General features: G+C 55.0%; 1 protein-coding gene across 2 annotated transcripts in view; it reads left to right on the top strand.

Annotated features, from left to right (window-relative positions):
- The window catches only part of TTC7A (tetratricopeptide repeat domain 7A), a 122,848-nt gene that overhangs the window by 52,614 nt on the left and 53,088 nt on the right, over window positions 1-17,146 (top strand). For both annotated transcript variants that reach the window (XM_019970104.2, XM_019970106.2), the window contains 3 exons: window positions 7,155-7,292; window positions 8,835-8,918; window positions 13,094-13,198. In XM_019970104.2, coding sequence (XP_019825663.2) covers window positions 7,155-7,292; window positions 8,835-8,918; window positions 13,094-13,198 — 327 coding nt within the window. The remainder of the gene's footprint in view (window positions 1-7,154; window positions 7,293-8,834; window positions 8,919-13,093; window positions 13,199-17,146) is intronic.

Raw genomic sequence — 17,146 nt, forward strand, 5'->3', positions numbered from 1 at the left:
AGCGTTTATCTCCCTGGCAGGGACAGAGGCTGGACTCTGTCTCTGCAGAGGATTTCCTATGGCCGTTGCTTGATCTGGGTGCCCAGAACCAGAATCTAGATGCCTTTCCATTAAAGCGATTCCCCCCAAACACTCCAAGTAGAAAACGGCCTTTTATTAAAATGTGACCCACGCTTGGAGCCGAGGTGGTTTCCCTCCCAGCAGTTCTTTCCCTTTTGAGGGAGGGTATGTGGCTCACTGGCCTGCACAGGCGACGTGGTGGGGATGTGGTGGGAATTCCTTGAGGCATGCGCAGCAGAAGACGTGCTCTATGGCTGGGAGGAGGCACTCTTCGAGGCTGGCTGGTTGGTTTCCTCCTCCTCACACCCAGCCTGTCACACATCTAGAAGTTTCAGACATCTGGAAGAGGGTGTTGGCGATGGAAGTAGTTTGATGTCTCATCTGAGGGTTTTCCACCTGGGGATCAGGATCTGACCACTGTGGCTCCAAGTGGTTTCTCAGAGTGACCAGACTGCCCCTGACTTCTCACCTGCCCTAGATGTACCCCCTCCTTCCCCACAGGTCACATTCTCCATCAGTTGTGGGCACCCCTGCCATGTTCCTGCTCTGACCCCTTAACTGACCACCTGAGGCTCAGCCTGACCTCCATGTACCAGCAGGATTTTCCTCATCTCCCTTTAATGCTGGCTGGGTTTGGCTGGAGGTGGTCAGGAGAAACTTCTAAAGAAGATGGCTGCCTTGCCGGCTCCTTGGGTTATCCCAATCCCTATAGGACTCACTAGGCTACGGCAACAGCTATTCCAGCACAACCAGCCCAAGAGGCAGAGTCATCACAGCTCTCCACCTCCAGGTCCCCGGTGCAGCTGCTTCAGGAAAGGGTGTTTGCAGGTTTCCTCGGCCCCTGTTTTGTGATCTGGAACTCACAGGAGTATTCTGTCTGAGTGCAGGGCTGGTAACGTAGGTATGGTTTTTGTGGCAGGCTGAGTGCGATCAGAATGAATAGGGGAGCCCTTGTCTTGCAAGAGATAAATAGGAACCGTACAAATGCTATCATAGAAATGCATAGGACATGAGTTACAACTGGCTAAAGGAGACTTGTGTTTTGTACTCAGATTTGAATTTGGGGGGCCAAAAGGGCATTTAAAAATGCCTACCCACCTACCCATCCATCCACCCACCCACCCTCCATCCATCCAGTCTTGTCTGAGCAGCGATGATGTGGCATGCGTGCTCAGCACTGGTGACAGAATGATGACAAGTTAAACCACAGCCCTTGTCCCAGATGTCCTCCTACCTAGTGGAACATGCATCTAGGGACCCGGAGGAGGGCCTGGCCCCCCAGTCAGAAGGAATTAGCTCAGTCTGCTGAACCTCAAATGCATATTCTGGTTTTTGAAAAACCATGTGTCAAAATCAGCCTGATTTTCTCACTGGATAACCAGAGGGACTCTGTCATTTCTAAAATCTTGATCTCAGGCATGAAAATGTGTTATAGCAAACTCAAGCCCCTGTTTCTTTCAGCTGGGGGAGAAGTGGCTGCTGCTGTCAGGCTCCTGGGAACTGAAAGAACACAAGGCTTGGGTTAAGAGAGGGTGGGTGGGTGGATAAGTCTCTGGGGCCTGGGATCCTGAGGTCAACAAACTAACTGCCACTCATGCCCAAAGGCAGGCAGCCAGCCATTTGAATCTTGAGTTGGCCATTCACAACCTTTATAGCCTGGACAGGTTCTTACCTCCTTGATTCTCTTGTTTTCTCATCTGTAAAATGGGACCAATAAGATCTCTTTCTCCACTGGGTGGATGAAGTACAAAAATGAACACCAAGATGCCCGGTACATTGTGGGTGGCCAACGTGTTTTTGTTTTATCCTTATAGATACCTGGTTCTGACTCAGTAATTTTAGAAAACATTTAGGTTCAGTTCTGGTTGGATGATAAACCGATTTGAGGATACAGTTTTGTTGTTGTTTTTTAAAAAGTGCTTCCCGGACTTGATTCCATTTGGAACTCCGCAGATGAGCACAGATTGTTCCAGCTTCTGGCACCTGGTTTTCTCGGACATGAGGCCCTGTGTCCTGCAGGCTGTGAGGGGAAAGGGCTTGTTAACCACTGCCAGCTCAGAATGCTCGAGGCAGTGGAGATGGGAGAGCCTCGCACCCTCGCTGGCAAGAAAGCTTCTGCTGCAGAAGCAGGGGGCTGAGAGGGGCCTGGCCAGGATCCTGTGTAGATGAGACGTGGCACAGAACATGTTATTTCTCGGTTCCGTGGGCTGGCAGCTCTCGAGCCAGTGGTAACGATGTCTGCTGGTGGGGAGCACAGCAGGAGCAGAATGTGACCGCGTCCTCCAGGGAGGGATAGGCGCAAATGCCGCTGGGAGACTCCTTTCTAGGGGGATGGCTGTGGGGGGTGAGCAGCAGGCCCGGAGGCGGGGTCCATGGCCAGCCGAGAGGCTGTCACTGAGAACGGGGCTGATGTGGTCCAGGGAGCTTGTTCTCTGCTGAGAAGCAGCCCCTGAGACCTGAGTGAGAAGCCCAGCCTCATGTTTTGCTTTGGTGCTTCCCAAGCAGAACCACCCCAGGGCCTCTGCTGGTGTGGGCGGGGCTGGCGGATTCTTCCTGAGAGATACCTGGAGGCAGGGGACGACTTGGGGTAAAGTCAGAATGTCTAGGTTCTAATCTGGGTCCTCAACCCCCTATCTGTATGCCTTGAGTATTCTTCTTGGTCCCTCTGGATCTCCGTTTTCTCATCTGATAAAAAGGACAATAGAATAGGGGATGGTCATTGTCAGCATTATGTGATAATACTTACAAAGGACTCTACAAGTTAGTTCCCTTTCCCTTTACCCTGCTTGTGTCCAGGATCAGAGGAGAAATGGGGCTGTCAGGGCTGTCTGTGGTCAGGGCTGTCTGTGGCCCTGCGGCCGAGGTTGGGGACCAGGGCTGGCCGAGAAGCCCATAGGGCCGCAGGTACTTAGGGCAGTAGAAGCTTGTCCTAGACTGGCTGTCGGAGGTGCAGCCTTAACTCCTGGAGACCGCGCACAAGTTAGCAAAGCTCCTCGCACAAGTTCCCATCTGTAAAGGGAATACCGGCAGTTTCATCCCGCCCTTCCATGGGGTTAGTATGAGATCATGGCAGTGATAATTCAGCTTCTAAAATGCGTGGCACCCACACGAGGGGTGGCCGTTTGAGCAAGGACCATCCTGTCTGAGGTGTCACACCGCTGGTCCGTCTGGGGCAGAAGACATGCCCTTGTGGGTGTTTTCTTAAGGCGTGATTTTGCTTCATGGGTACATGTCCAAAGGCCACAGTGGGTCACACTGGATGATGGAGGGGTGGGAAGAGCATGTTTCTTTGACTTTTCCTCTTCTGACCTGCTTGGTCTGGGCAGACTGCCCCTTGGAAGGACAGCAGAGCAGAGGGTCCAAGGCTAGGAGCTGGCACAGGTGATGAGCCCTGCCTGGGATTAAGTGCATGAAGTAAACAGGAGCAGGGCTCCCCCCGAAGTGGAGGAGCCTGAGGTTTTGCAGGGGAAAACAGGAGAATAGCCTGTCATTATCCCAGACTAGTAAGGAGTGGGGTGATGAGAAAAACATTTAGTTTCCATACGGTTCATGACTGTCACTGCATCTGACGTGCAGGACGTCCTTGTGAGGACATTTAAATGGTGGAAGGGAAGTATGTGAGGGGGCCAAGGGTGAGGCAGGCAGCTGATGGAGCTGGGCGCAGAGTTGTGGCCTGAAGGAGGGAGCTCAGTGGAGGAGGAGGGAGCTCAGTGGAGGAGAAGGGAGCAGGGCAGCTAGGGCGCCCTGGGTGGGGACTCAAGACCCCAGAAGGTCTGAGGCCCTGTGCACCGAGGCCTGCTCTGGTCCCTGAGCTGCATGTGAATTCACCCTGTCACCAGCGCCCCCACCCCCGCCCCGAACTGTGGCTTCCTTTTTTCTTTTCTGGTTCTCCCCCACCCCACCCCGTTGTCATGGTTACATATACATGCTACCCAGCTGCCCTGCAAACCCGGGAGTGTTTCACCGCAGCCCTGCCCCAAAACCATAGCAACTGCTTGCAAACTTCTGCTTTTGGGTTTCCTTTGGGGAACCATACTTCCCTCTTGGTACAGGTGCCAAGTCCTGAGGACCCCTGGGAAGATGCCTTTCCTACTGTCTCCGTGTTGGGGTGGGAGGGAGTCCTCAGACAGAGGAGATGCTGTGTGGTTCCCTCATCCATTCCTGTCCTTCTAACCTAAGGCTTGCCCAGAGCTTAGGAGTCCACGCCTTCCTCCTACCAACCACACACATTCAGAGACACTGTTCTCTTAAAGGTCAGGGTCTAGGGCAACAGGAGGAAGTTTCCACATGAGGGCCAGAATCTTTCTGTTTCAGATGTCACTTGAGAGTGCTGTGTGCAGGCTTGTGCTGGGGCTGGCAGGCTAGAGATGAGCAAGATGCATTCCTGCCCTGAGAACTAATGAGCAAGGGGGGCATGTGGGGCCCGGGTGTGTGCCTAGGGTTGGGAGAGGATGTGAGGTGGGCAACCTCACCTGGCAAGACAAGTCAGGGAGAGCAGCAGAAGGAAGGGGTCCCCAAATTGAGAACACAGATGGGCCTTGGTGAGGGGAGGGAGCTGCAGGGAAGGACCTGGGAGCTAGTGGAGAGAAGCTGGCCAGTGGCATAGGGCTCCTTCGCAGCCACAGAAAGGAGTGGGGGTCTGGCAGGGTGCTCCTGGAGGACAGGCCAACCAAAGCTTACTGCTTACTGTCCTCTACAGTAGACTGGGTCCTCGATCCTGCAGGGTACTGCTGCTGTGTCCTTTTCCATAGCCCCTCCCTGAGAGCAGGGACTGTGTCTCCCCCGCTCTCAGCCCCAAACCTCCGGGCCCCATCCCACCATAGAGGCAGCCCCCACCCTGGGTGGCCGAGAGCTGGGGAGTTGCTGGAGGTGGAGGAGTGGGCAGGTCCATGGCTGGGCACAGAGTGGGTTTTGTGTTCCTTGGTGAAATAGCTGCTGCCAAGGCTGTCCTTAGAATCTCTTCTCTTCCTGTTAGTGTCTGTGTGGGTGGATTTCACTGGGAAGGAGGGGGATTTCTTTGGCACTTTCCCTCTCCACTCCTCTCCCTTAACCCTTTGGCATCTGAGCGGCTCTTGTTTACCAGGCTGGCACTGGGACTCAACCTTTCTGGGGATCTTCTTCCATCCCCAGCACCCTCTCCTGGGGCAGTCTGTGCCCATCAGGGTAGTGGACAGCCCTGGCCTGTTGTGCCCAGAGGAGCAGCCCCATCAAGGCCATTGGGCTGCCTTACTGAAAAGCCCCCACGAGTGAGTCACGTCCTTGGGTCTTACAGGCATTTTGGCTTCTAGAAGCCTCTGGGAATGCACGTCAAGCCTGCACGGTGGGACATGTCCAGAACCTATAATCCAAATACCGTTGAGCTTTTGCCTCTGTAGCCATCACCCTTGGGAGCCCCAACCCCTGCCCTGGCGGAGGCAATAGTAGTCTTACATGGAAGGAAGTTGTGAGGACCACCTATGGACACATTGTTTGAACCTGACCAACAGGATCTGGGTTTTAAGGGTCAGGAGGAGGTCTTTTTAATCCTGTCAAAGAGGTCAAGTCCCTGGGTCTGAGGTCCTTTGTGGGGTAGTAGAGGAGAGTGAGTCTCGACTCATGAAAGGGGGTTCAGCCCTTTCTACAGAGGGAGGGGGTGCTGGGAAGGGACCCCTTTGGTGGAGAGGAGGCAAGAGGAGGGAGGACGCTGGGAGCGGCCAGTGGGAGCGTCTGCCCAGAACCCAGCTTTGCTTCTGCTCAGACACAGCCCTCAGAGAGAGAGAGAGAGAGAGAGAGAGAGAGAATGTGTGTGTGTGTGTGTGTGTGTGTGATTGGAGGAGACACAGGGGGACCAGAGCATTCCTAGCCTTCCCCCAACCCTGTCAGGATCCCCATGACCCCTGTTTAGCTTCTCCTGAGTGCTGTCCCCAGAATGTGAGTGTACAAGAATGGGTGGGACCACAGGCCACAGAACAAGTGGGTCGCCAGTTCCTGATGGGGGGATTTCTAGCTTGGGTTTACAGAGCTCCTCCTTTAAATTGTGCAGACTCGCCCACTCCTAAAGCACGTTTTCTCTTGCCCCTCCCCTCCCAGAGCAGTCCCTGGCAACTCTGAGCTACTGGACTCCTGGGTGCCAGATGCCAAGCACAGAGACCTTGGGTTGTGGGGAAGTTTCTGAGGACAGAGGAGAGTTCCATAGTGAGAAGTCAGGGACAGGGTCTGGGCCGGACATGGGGGTGATGGGAAGGAGGTATAGGGGTCCTTATCGGAGGAACTTGGGGGCACCTTCAGAGGAAAAGGGCGCGGAGCGGCCACCACCCAAACTCTAGTCCTGTGAGTCAAGCCGCAGAGCCGCCCCCAATCTTGTCAGTTCCCAGTGTTATCTGAGGGTTGTCCTGTGAGTGGATGATTACACACACAAGGACTGTCCCAGAGGACAGCTGGCCTGTCCTCTCAGCAATGCCAGTGTCCTGGAGACAGAGGAGGGCCACGGGACTCCTAACAGTGAAAGGAGGCACAAGAGACTTGGTGCCCACCTGCAGAGCATGATCCTGGGTTGGATCCTGGCATGACGGCTCTTCCATGAAGGCATCGGTGGGACGGGAGGCAAGATCTGAATATGAGCTGCTCGTAGAAGATAGAGGGGACAGTGTTCCATCTCCTGAATTTGGCATTTCTGTTGTGGTTATAGAAAGAGTGTCCTATTTAGGGATGAAAGTTCAAGTTGCTCTAACTGGCTACCATAACTACTGCTGCTGCTGCTACTACTGTTACTAGAGAGTCAAAGCCACTGTGATCCACATTACCAAGTTGGGTTTACTGCTCTTGTATTACTGTTCTTGCAACTTTTCTGTAGGTTGGACAGCTTGCAGAATAAAACACTGAATAAAATCAGGAGCAGGGACTCAGGACTGCTCCATCACCCCAGCCTGGGCTACAGGTGGAGGGTTTGCTTGCTGTCGTGGTGGTGGGGAAAGGCTCTGGCTGGCTCTAGGAGTGTGGCCTGGGTCAGCAGCGAAAGGGTGAAGGTCACTGGGCCTCAGAGGCAGGGGCCCTGTGAAGACAGGCACCTGTTTATTCTCTGTCCTCACTCTTTTCTAAACCGTGTCTCCCCACAGGCCACTCGGGATGTGGTGCTGAGCCGGACACCGGAGCAGGAGGAGGACCGGGCCGTGAGCCTGCAGAATGCGGCGGCCATCTATGACCTGCTGAGCATCACGCTGGGCAGGCGGGGCCAGTATGTCATGCTCTCCGAGGTACAACCCCCTCCTCATCCCTCCCCTGCCGCCACCAAGAGGTCCGGCTCTGTTCTTAGGAGACCCAGCGCAGAGAGGGGCTGCCCTTCACTGGCAGAGTGTATCTGTTTTTTCAAATGTTGTCGTGTGTTTTTTCCTTTGAAAGAGCACGTGGTGTTATATAGCGAAGCCCAAGAGGATAATTATCCACCCCTCCGTTTCCCCTGGAGGTGATGCTGGTTTTCTGTGACTGCCTCTCCTGGAGGGGTTCTGAGCTGAGAGTGGTTGGGAGCCTGGATCCCCCTCCCACCCCCTCTAGAATGGGCACCCCCATTGTATTGGGCAGACCCTACTGGGGCAGCACTCCATGGGCTGGACCCAGGGGATGGTCCCGCTCCAGGATGTGAGGACCAGGGGCACAGAGCTGCCCGTCCCTTCTGCCCTCCCCCGGCACCCAGGGCGAATGGCATGTGCACATATTTGAGCTTTCAGATCCAAGCTGAGATCAAGGGTGGCTCTAGGGCCCTGGGCTTAGGTGGCCCTCTCAGCAGCAGATTCTCTGTCCACATGTTTGGGAGAGCTCCCGAGAGGAGGGGCAGTGACACCTGCCGAGCCCTTGCTTACACCAAGGCACCACGGGAGGCGCTTCCAGAAGATACCATCTTTAGTATCAGGAGATAAGTGGTCTCTTAAGTTCGCCAGTGAGGAGGGCGAGGCCTGGTCAGGTGGTTCTGCCCGGGTGCAAGGGAGTGTGTTGAGTCAGCACGGGAGACCCAGGCCACTGAGCTCTGCAGGTGCCTGTGTGTGGCCCTGTGCCCCTCACCTCTGTCCCCGGCCCGCCTGACTGGGACCATACGGTGCATCCTGGCCTCATGTGCTGGCTCTGCCTCTGTCGCCGGGAACCACTCCTGTTGGTTACTGTCAGGTCTCACGGTCAGCCCCTGACTTGGGGTGGCCCCGATAAGAGGGCCAGGGAGCAGATGGTTTTTCTTGATGGTTGTCGCGAAGAGCAGAAGGAAGCCTGTGCATTCGGGCATCATTCTGTACACGGGCTTCAGAGTCAGTAAGTTTGTTGCTTACTGGCCCTGCAACTCTGGCAAATCAATCAAGTCTCAGCTTCTTCATCTGTGCAATGGGGGTAATTAGAGAAGCTGCCTCAGTGAATTGTTGGGAAGAGTAAATGTGTTTGTCCATGTAGAAAGCTGAGGATGGTGCCAGGCATAATAGTGAGAATTGTCAACTATTATTTTTATTGGTTGTTCACATTTTGAAAGCGCTGTCACAAATCTCATTTCATGCGCTTTTCACTGTCGCCCTGATGTGGTGTTCACATGATACGGTGGAGGGAACCCAGGGCCAGAGAGGGTGAGAAGCTTGTGCAAGGACACGCAGCATGCGATGGTAGAGACAGGCTGCCCCTGGAGTCCTCTGCAGGAACCAGGTGTGAGCTCTGGCTGCCTCCAGCGCAAGTGGCTGGAGCAGTGATTCCCCTGGAACGGTGTGGGTGGGCCAGGGCAGGGAGGACCCCTGAAGGGAAAGTGTTGACCGACTCCCTCTTCGCAGTGCCTGGAGCGAGCCATGAAGTTTGCATTTGGAGAATTTCACCTCTGGTACCAGGTGGCCCTGTCCATGGTGGCCTGCGGGAAGGTAAGGCCCAGGGCAGGCTGGGGGCTGCACACTCCCCCTCAGAGGGGGCTGGGGGCTCCACTCTCCACTAGTCCCTCGCAGAGGCTGGCAAAGGGTGGGGCAATGATTCAGAAATATTGTCCCGCAGCGGATGTTAATCTCCAGGGAATGAGGGGCACGAAGGGTGGCCCACAGACCCCAGGGTGAACCTGATGTCTTATCTGGGAGTTACGACGGGGCCAGGTGTATAGGTGTGAATCTGTGGATGGTTTTCTCTGAGTATGTGTGCACACGCGGGGCGTTGCAGCATTTCTGCCTGCGAGCTGGTTGGTGTGATTGCCTGAGACAGGCATGGACGTGGGTTCCCAGCGAGGGGAACGGTGTTCTGTTGGGGGCTGCATCTCTTCTCGTCTGGGAGTGTGGCAGCAGGAAGGACCTTCTTGCAAGTCCAGAACTTCCCTAGGAGGGAGGGGTTGAAGGGTAGAGCAGAGCACCCCCCTTCTCCCAAGGAAGTGTTTTGGGTGCTCTGCGAGGTGGATGTGCTGGGGTGGTCAGGAGGAGTCCTGCCCGGAGCAGGGCTGACCTTATCCAGGTCTCCAGAACTGTGTTTGCCCTCCACCACCCTCTCCCCAAGCCCTGTCCCTGCACCCACTGGTTTTCCCTCCCATGAGAATCACACTTACATAAGCCTCTATTCTCAGCAGTGACATGAAAGGAAAACCTTTCCGGAGCTGGGTGCTGAGGGTGTTGGGGCTGAGGATGCTACGAATGCAGGAAGTAAGGAGGCTTGAGCTCACAGATCGTTCCAAGAGCTATAAACACCCAGAGCCCAGTTGTGGGGCTGAGGGAATTCCTCCCCTGCCACCCCCAAGCCATTTGTGCCACCTGCTCTTCTAGCCCTGCAGTCGTCTCCAAGGAGGGTCCTCCTGGGCTTGCCAGCACCCTCCCCGCCACCCCACCCCACCCCACCCCCCGAAAGGAGGCTATGCTCACCAGGTTCTGGTGGGGATGGGGGAAGAGCAAGTGCCTCTTCTGACAGGTGGGAAGGGGTTGGAGAAGTACAGCCAAGAATCAAGCAGGAGCCTTCTCTGCACCCTTGTTACCTTGCCAAGCGTTTTTCTTCCCAGCCTCTTCCCCTTCCCTCATCATCTTGGCCACCTCACAGGGCATCCTGTAAGTCATGACATGATGTACCCTGGCTGTGTGCTCAGCAGGGTCTTGTTGAGGGTCAGAGGGAGCTCAGAACACAGATGGGTTGAGGCCAAGGGGAGGAAGAAGGGGGCTGGGGCTTATATGGAGCCTGGGTAGGTAGCTGATGATGACATTTGACAGCTTCTTTCTGCCTCGAGGAAACAGAGAAAGAGCCTCTAGTCTGAGTATGGTCTGGGAGGAGAGGCCCAGGGCTAGGTCTCCACCCTTCTGTAGGTCGTGGACCACTTTGAGATGCTGAGGAAAGCTGGGGACCCCTCCTCAGAAGAATGCACTGCTCTCAGATGTTAGCTTTAATTTCTGGGGGTGCTCCTGGAAGGCCCCCGTTTCAGGAGAAAGTGTCACACCAACCTGGGAATTACGAGGTCTTCAACCCCCTTACTGAAAAGAGCCAGGCTCAGAGAGGTTCAGACGCAGCCTGGCACACCCCAGAATCTGGGGAGCTGGTGTCATGGCCTGGCTCCTTCCCAGAACAGGAAGGTAGACACAAGAATGGGCTTACAGGCAGGAGGTTGGAGTGATCAGTGAGTGCCTCGTGCGTGAGGCCCCACAGGCTGTGTCACACCTACACCTGGGTTAGTGCAGCAGGAGATTGCTCTGGATGCAGGCTCTCCATCCCCACCCCTCAGGAACCCTGCACACCAGCTCAGCCTGCCTGGTTGGCCCATGCAGCCCTGGGAAGAATAGCCAGACCTTGTCCTTTGCCAGGAGCCTAAGGTGGGAATCCAGGTTCTGTCCCTGCAGTTGTGTGCAGAAGGTGAGGCCAAGCGGATATGAGTATATCCGGCACCTCCACCTGCAGGAAGAGAGGACAAGTTTCCTGGCATGATTTAGGTCGCTTCTTCTCTTGGTCTCCTCAGTGGCTGCGTTGCTAGGTAACCAGCATGACAAAAAAAGAAAAAAAAAAAAAGAGCCAGCAGCTCTGACTGAGGAGTCCTCAGATGGCTCCTTAAATAGCAGTGTTTCCTGGTCCAGGTCGGGGTGGGACATGGAGGGTCAGGGTTAGAGAAGTCTGGGTTTCAGGGATGCTGAGGTCAGCAGCCAGGGAAAGGGAAAGGGCTTGCTTCGGGGTGGGGCAGAGGGGGCCACAGCGAGGGGCTGGGAGCAGCCTCCAGAGAGAGGGTTTTGGGAGAGGGGGGTGGCCTGGCACCTCCTGCCAGCCCTTCGCTGGCCTCTCTCGCCACAGCCCACACCGAGAATCCCCCTGCCCCACAGGCCCCCAGCCTCCCAGCTGGTCGTATGCTAACACTCTCTTGGTCTCTTACCCTCTTCTTTCCTGAGAGAGCAGTGGTGCGGGGCTTTGTCCTCTCCACCCAGCCTTTCTGTGGGTCTCTTGCCCCTCCCAGCAGGGACCCCATAACTCCCAGTGCCACGCTTGACACGGAGCAGGCCCGAGGCTGAGACACCTGAAATCAGCCTAATAAGCCTGAGCCCAGAGCCCAGGGAAGTCTGTCACATCTGGGCTGAGAAAAGCTCTCCTTTCTCTGCGGGGAAAGGAAAGGCAGGTAGAGAAAGGCAGGGTCCCAGGCTGGACACAGACCAGTGGGGCCCCAGGTCTGTGTCCACTAGTCTCCGTACTGTGCTGTGAACAGGGAGCCTTCACAGAGTCCCCATGTCCTCACGGGGCCTCTGGAGTAGCCAGGGAGGATGAAGCTAACTAATGGTGGCGAGCTGGGCCAACAGTAGGGCCCAGCTTGTGGGAATTGTAGTTACACACATGTGCACACGTGCGTGCACATGCGTGTGTAGGAGGGAGACGGAAGCCTCCTCGCTGGCCAAGGTAGGCAGGATAGGACAGTGGTTAAAGTCAAACTCTTCAAACCCCAGCTCAGCCATTTATAGTCAGTGTGGCTTCAAACACACCACTTCTCTGCATTTCAGTTTCCTCATCTGTAAATAGGGACAGTGAAACAGGAGGGAAGGGGGCAGGGACAGCCTTTAGGATGTGATGAAATAGTAGGAATAATCCTCCCACTCATTAGCCTATAGAGTTACCCAGCCCGTAAAAACTGACTGTGCCATATTTCAAGGGTGCTCTCTCTTCTGGCCCACACTCTGTGGAGTGTGTTTCTCCCTAAATAAATCCACTTCTTACCTATCACTTTGTTTCTGTCACTGAATTCTTTCTGTGATGAGACATCAAGAACCTGAGCTGCATTAGGTCCTGAGAACCAGGTGTGTGATCTCAGTTAAAAGACCATAGGTTCAAGCCCCAATCTGAGTTATATGGTTTCAGTAGCAACCTACCTCATAGGAGAGTTGTCAAAAATAAATGACTTCATATTTATAAAGCACTTAAAACAGAGTCAGCAGACTTTCTGTAAAGGGTCAGAGAGTAAACATTTTTTACTTTGTAGATCAAACAATCTTTGTGGGAACTATTCCACTCTGCCTTTGCATCGTGAGAGCATTTGTAGGCAATACTCGTCTGAATGCGTGTGGCCAAGTTCTAATAAAACTTTATTTACAGAAGCAGGCAGAGGGCCACATTTGGCCTGTGGGCTGGGCTTTACTGACCCTCCACACTTGGCCATCCTCAGCATGTCTGTGGCCCCATCTCCATGGCTTCTTTCCTGACAGCCTTTTTGCTCCTGCCAGTCTCCATGTGGGTGTGTCCTCTTCTTATCACCTGTAGAACCTTATCACCTCTCAGAGATTTGAGAGAGTTTCCTTCTACCTCTAAAATTCCTGTGGTTCACATGTGAATTCCTTTTGAAGAGTTTCCCTATTTTTTCTCCTTAGCTCTTGTTACATCACCTCTGGCAAGGGTCACAGCCTCCATTTTCCAGATGAGGAAACAGCCCCGGGGGGACTTGCCTGCCACCACCGCCTGGGGTCCTTCCAGTGGGCCTCTTCCTGGCTTGGGAGGAAAGGGGTGCAGGGCAGGGGCTGGCCGTTTGGGAGATGCCCCCACTGAAGGCATGAAACACCCAGTCTGCTGCAACCCAGGGCTATGAGTGACCATGTTGCCGCCCTTTCTCCTGCAGTCATCCTATGCCGTGTCTCTGCTGCGGGAGTGCGTGAAGCTTCGGCCCTCGGACCCCACCGTGCCCCTGATGGCCGCCAAGGTCTGCATCGGGTCCCTGCATTGGGTGAGTGATTCCGGTCGCAGGGCCCAGGTCCTGGCAGCTTCCTGCAGGAGGGTGGCAGCAGGTGGGTGCGTCTTGCTGTGTGTGGAAGGGGTGGGGGAGTGGAGAATGGCTTCTGAAAACTCCAGCCTTCATCCCCCAACTCAGGATGGTGTCAGGTTTGTGCTTTAGCCTTGACTTTCTCCAGGGAGCCAAATGTGGAGTCAGAAGACAGGGTGCCCCCACCTGCCCAGCACAGGGGAAATGAGCAGGACCTTGGAGTTAACCTGGGCTAGCCCACCGTTCAGAGTCGGAACCAGCTCTGTGCTGGATGGGAGGGTGGTCTCTCTGTCAGCCACCTCCTTCCCTCTGGACTCCAGCACCCAGTCCCTGCCTTGTGCTCAGCTGCCTGCTTACCACTCTCTGCTGAGGCGGCTGAACTACAGACGAGCTCAGCGTTCGCCCTCTCCCCACAGCAACTTTCCCTCTAGGAGGTCAGCAGGGGGAGTGGGGAAGGAGCCCTGGCCCAGGAACCCAGAGCGCCAGGCCTCGCCTGCTGCTCCCCTCATCCTGGCTCCCTGGCTGCTGCTCTCGGCCTGGGGGATCTTGCAGCGGTGCCTCTGCCCAGCTGTCTGCTCTCGCTGGAAGCTCCTTTGCCCACGTTCCTGGCTTCCCACATCAGCCTCCTACGTCCAGGCCGTCCTGTTTCCACCCTCTTCAGCAACTAGAACAGTGCAGCGTCTCTCCCACGTGTTGGCTTTCAGCCCCACCTACATCTCTCTTCAAGCTCAATAAGCCTAGTTCCTTCATTGACCCAGTGTCTCCCAAAGAGGGAGCTTCTTCCATACATGTCCCTCCCATTCCTGATGTCCTGACACCCCTGCCTGCCCTTGTTGTCGGGTGCCCAGCTTGTTCCAGAGCAACAGGGGCTAGGTTCCAGGTGCCTCTGGTAGGTGCTTCAGAATTAGCAGCCTCTCCAACCCCTCCATCTCTGGGGAGGGAGATTTTGCGTTCTAACCCTTCCCACTAAGTATGCTGAGGACCTTCTCAGAGGGCCTCCACCTCGCCACCCAGTGGGCCTGATCCTGGCTCTGCTGCAGGGACTGGCTCCCTCGGATTGGGGGTGGGGGCGGGAGCAGCACCTTTCCCTCTGTTCCCTGGTCCTCGGGTCCCCGTGTATGACGTGCGAGTATGGCCCTGCCTTGGCCCCACCCGACTGTGGGAGATGGGGGAGGAGAAAGCATGGCTTTTGGCCCCAGGCTTTATGACGTCCTGTAAGACTGATCTGTAATAGGCTCTCAGCATTTGGAGGAGGCAGCGTGATGAGGGGGGTAAGAGTTTCACTGTCGTGTGGTATAAATGACGAAAGTCAGGAGAGGGCTGGACAGGTCAAGGAGGCCTCCAGGAGGAGAGGGCCTTGGATGGGGCTCAGAGGTGGTCCCTTCCATCCCAGCTTGCTTTCCTCAGCTTCATGGTTACTGGGGAAGTTGCCTGTCCCCCCAGTGTTTTTCGGGAGACTGTTGGCATCGTCCACCCTAGAGAACAGGGTCCCCTCTGGGTGGCATGTGGGTACCAGCAGAGTGAGGACCCAGGCTGAGCACAGCAGTGGCGGGTGGTCATGTGAGCCAGAGGATGCAGAGCGTGGGCTCGCTGACCCCTAGCTCACAGCCCTGTGTGTTCCCAAGGCTCCAGAGAGGGGCCTCAAGTGCATCCCTGGGATGAAGCCCAAATACCCACCTCGCCAAGGGTGGGTGGGGAGGGCATCTGTGCTCCCAGGGGCTGCCGGCTCTGAGACGGCTGTGGGTCCACCCAGGCAGTGCCGCCCTTGCCAGGAAGCCCTAAATTTAGGTCTTCCCACCGCGGAGGAGCTGTTTCCCTTAGCAGTATAATGACAGTAATTATGTGCATTCAGATTACATGGTAATAAAATTAGGATCCAATCAGTCCAAATTGAAATCAGATGAGTTGGGAGCAAAGTAATCAATGACAACATAAATAGAAAAGCCCAAAAGGAAACCTCAGCATGCAGACTTGACATCCGAAATAGGGAGGAGAGTGAGTGAGCCATTTAACCTTGGCTGAGAAACATATTTGGGTTTGGGGGCCGGTTTGAACTAGAGTTTAAATCAGGTCCAGGCTAGAGCGTGGTCCTGCTGTAGGGCTGGGGTGGGCTCCTGGCAGCCTTCCTTGCTCTGGAACCTCATTTCTCGTACCTTCCCTAAAGCCCCATTTATACCTGCCTTGGACACTTAGCATGATGCATTGCGTTTCCTGTTGCATATGTTTCTTGAAGGCAGGAACTCTCTCTCCTCTTTCTTGAAACTGCAGCCCAGAGTTCATGCCGGGTGCTGATTGGATGGATCCTACTTGGCAAGGAGTTCTGCCTTGTATGGTACTTGCCTTTCCATCTAAACAGGAAGCTTCTTCACATATTGTGTCTCGTATCCTCAGCCCTTTGCTCCCACAAAGAACCCTGCACATAGTAGGTTTTCAGAAATATAGATTGACTTTGGCTCCAGCCGGCCGGGAGGGACAGGTGTGGGAAATCTACATTTGGTTCACGGGTCTCCCTGCTTGCTCCCTGGGTTGGTGCTGGGCCGAGAGCAGGCTGTGGGTGGCCAGGGGCAGCCTGTTCTCCTAGGAGACCACGGGAAGGGTGGCCCACGCTCTCTGTCCTCAAGGCTATGAGCAGGAAGAAAGGGTCTGACAGGCAGGCAGAGGGGCGCTGGTGCGGGTGGCAAGCACAGATCCTGAAAGGCGTCTGACGCCACCTCCGTCTCCTTCCTTCATGTCTCTTCTGACTCACGTCAGCCCCCAGCAGGCCCAGCCAAGCCCCATGAGCAGGGGATGGAGATCTGGGGGTGGACAGTTTGGCCCAGGTTGCAGGAAGGGAGGCTGAAACTGGGACTTGGAAAAATGAGTTGTGCTGGGTGAAAGCAGACTAGGTGGCCATGTGCCCAGAGGTGGGGCACCTGTTACCTTCATGTCCTGTCCTTATGCCTAGGGCTAATGTCCCTATGCCCAGAGCCAGTGTGGGATGCTCCGGGCTGGGTCTGAGAGCAAGATTGCCCAAGTGAGAGTGGGTGAGGAGGGGCCTGGGCAGAGGGACCTGTGATATCCCAGGGTTGAGAGCACTGGTCCCGCCGTTTATTCTGAGTGGAGGAGGGTGTCGTGTCCAGGCTCTGACCTGGTGACAGCGGTGGGGCAGCCTCCTGCCTCAACATGGCAGTGTCTTGCCAGGGTCCCAGCCAGTTATTCGAGGCATGAGAAAGAGGAGCTGTAAATATTTTTTCATATCCCTGCAAACAAAATTAGTTCAAATTCATTTAATTAAAAAGATTAAAACCTTTCTAGGCGGCTAGGGGGTGTGTGTGTGTGTGTCACATGTGGAAGGAGAGGAGGTTGTGGAACTGAAAAGCAAGCCATGCTTGTTTTTTAAAAAGTCTGTGGTGCTGTCCTTCAGCCTCTTCCCCTAAGGGGGTGGATGGGGTAGTGGAAAGAGTGTAGGCTTTGGAGGCTGAGAGGATAGGGTTCAAATTCCTGGCCTCCCACTTAGTAGCTGTGTGACTCTGGGTAAGTAATTTGCCCTCTCTGTGCCTTATCAGTAACCTGGAGATAGTTGCATCCACCATTACAGGATGGCTGTGACCCCCAGGGCTGAGCAGTGTCCCTGCTTAGCACGTGGGAGGTGCCTGGTCAATGGTAACCATCCCTGTGATGGCCCCTTTGAAATAGAAGCCTCTCAGAAAGGATGCGCCTTTGTGGTGTTGCCTTTGTTTTTTGAGATTCAGAAAGATGGATTAAGTGTTTTGGAGTCCAGAAAGAATGCCAGCTGTCCTGCCTTGAGCTTGTGGAGATACGAAGAGTACCTGTTACTTCCAGGAAGAAAAAATGTGTTTGGGGGAGAGCAAATAACAATAGGTCCTGGACCCTGTGGGAAGCAACTTAGGACAAACGGGAGGTGCTGTTTAA

Source organism: Bos indicus, chromosome 11 (genome assembly GCF_029378745.1).
Source record: "Bos indicus isolate NIAB-ARS_2022 breed Sahiwal x Tharparkar chromosome 11, NIAB-ARS_B.indTharparkar_mat_pri_1.0, whole genome shotgun sequence".
Taxonomy (NCBI): domain Eukaryota; kingdom Metazoa; phylum Chordata; class Mammalia; order Artiodactyla; family Bovidae; genus Bos; species Bos indicus.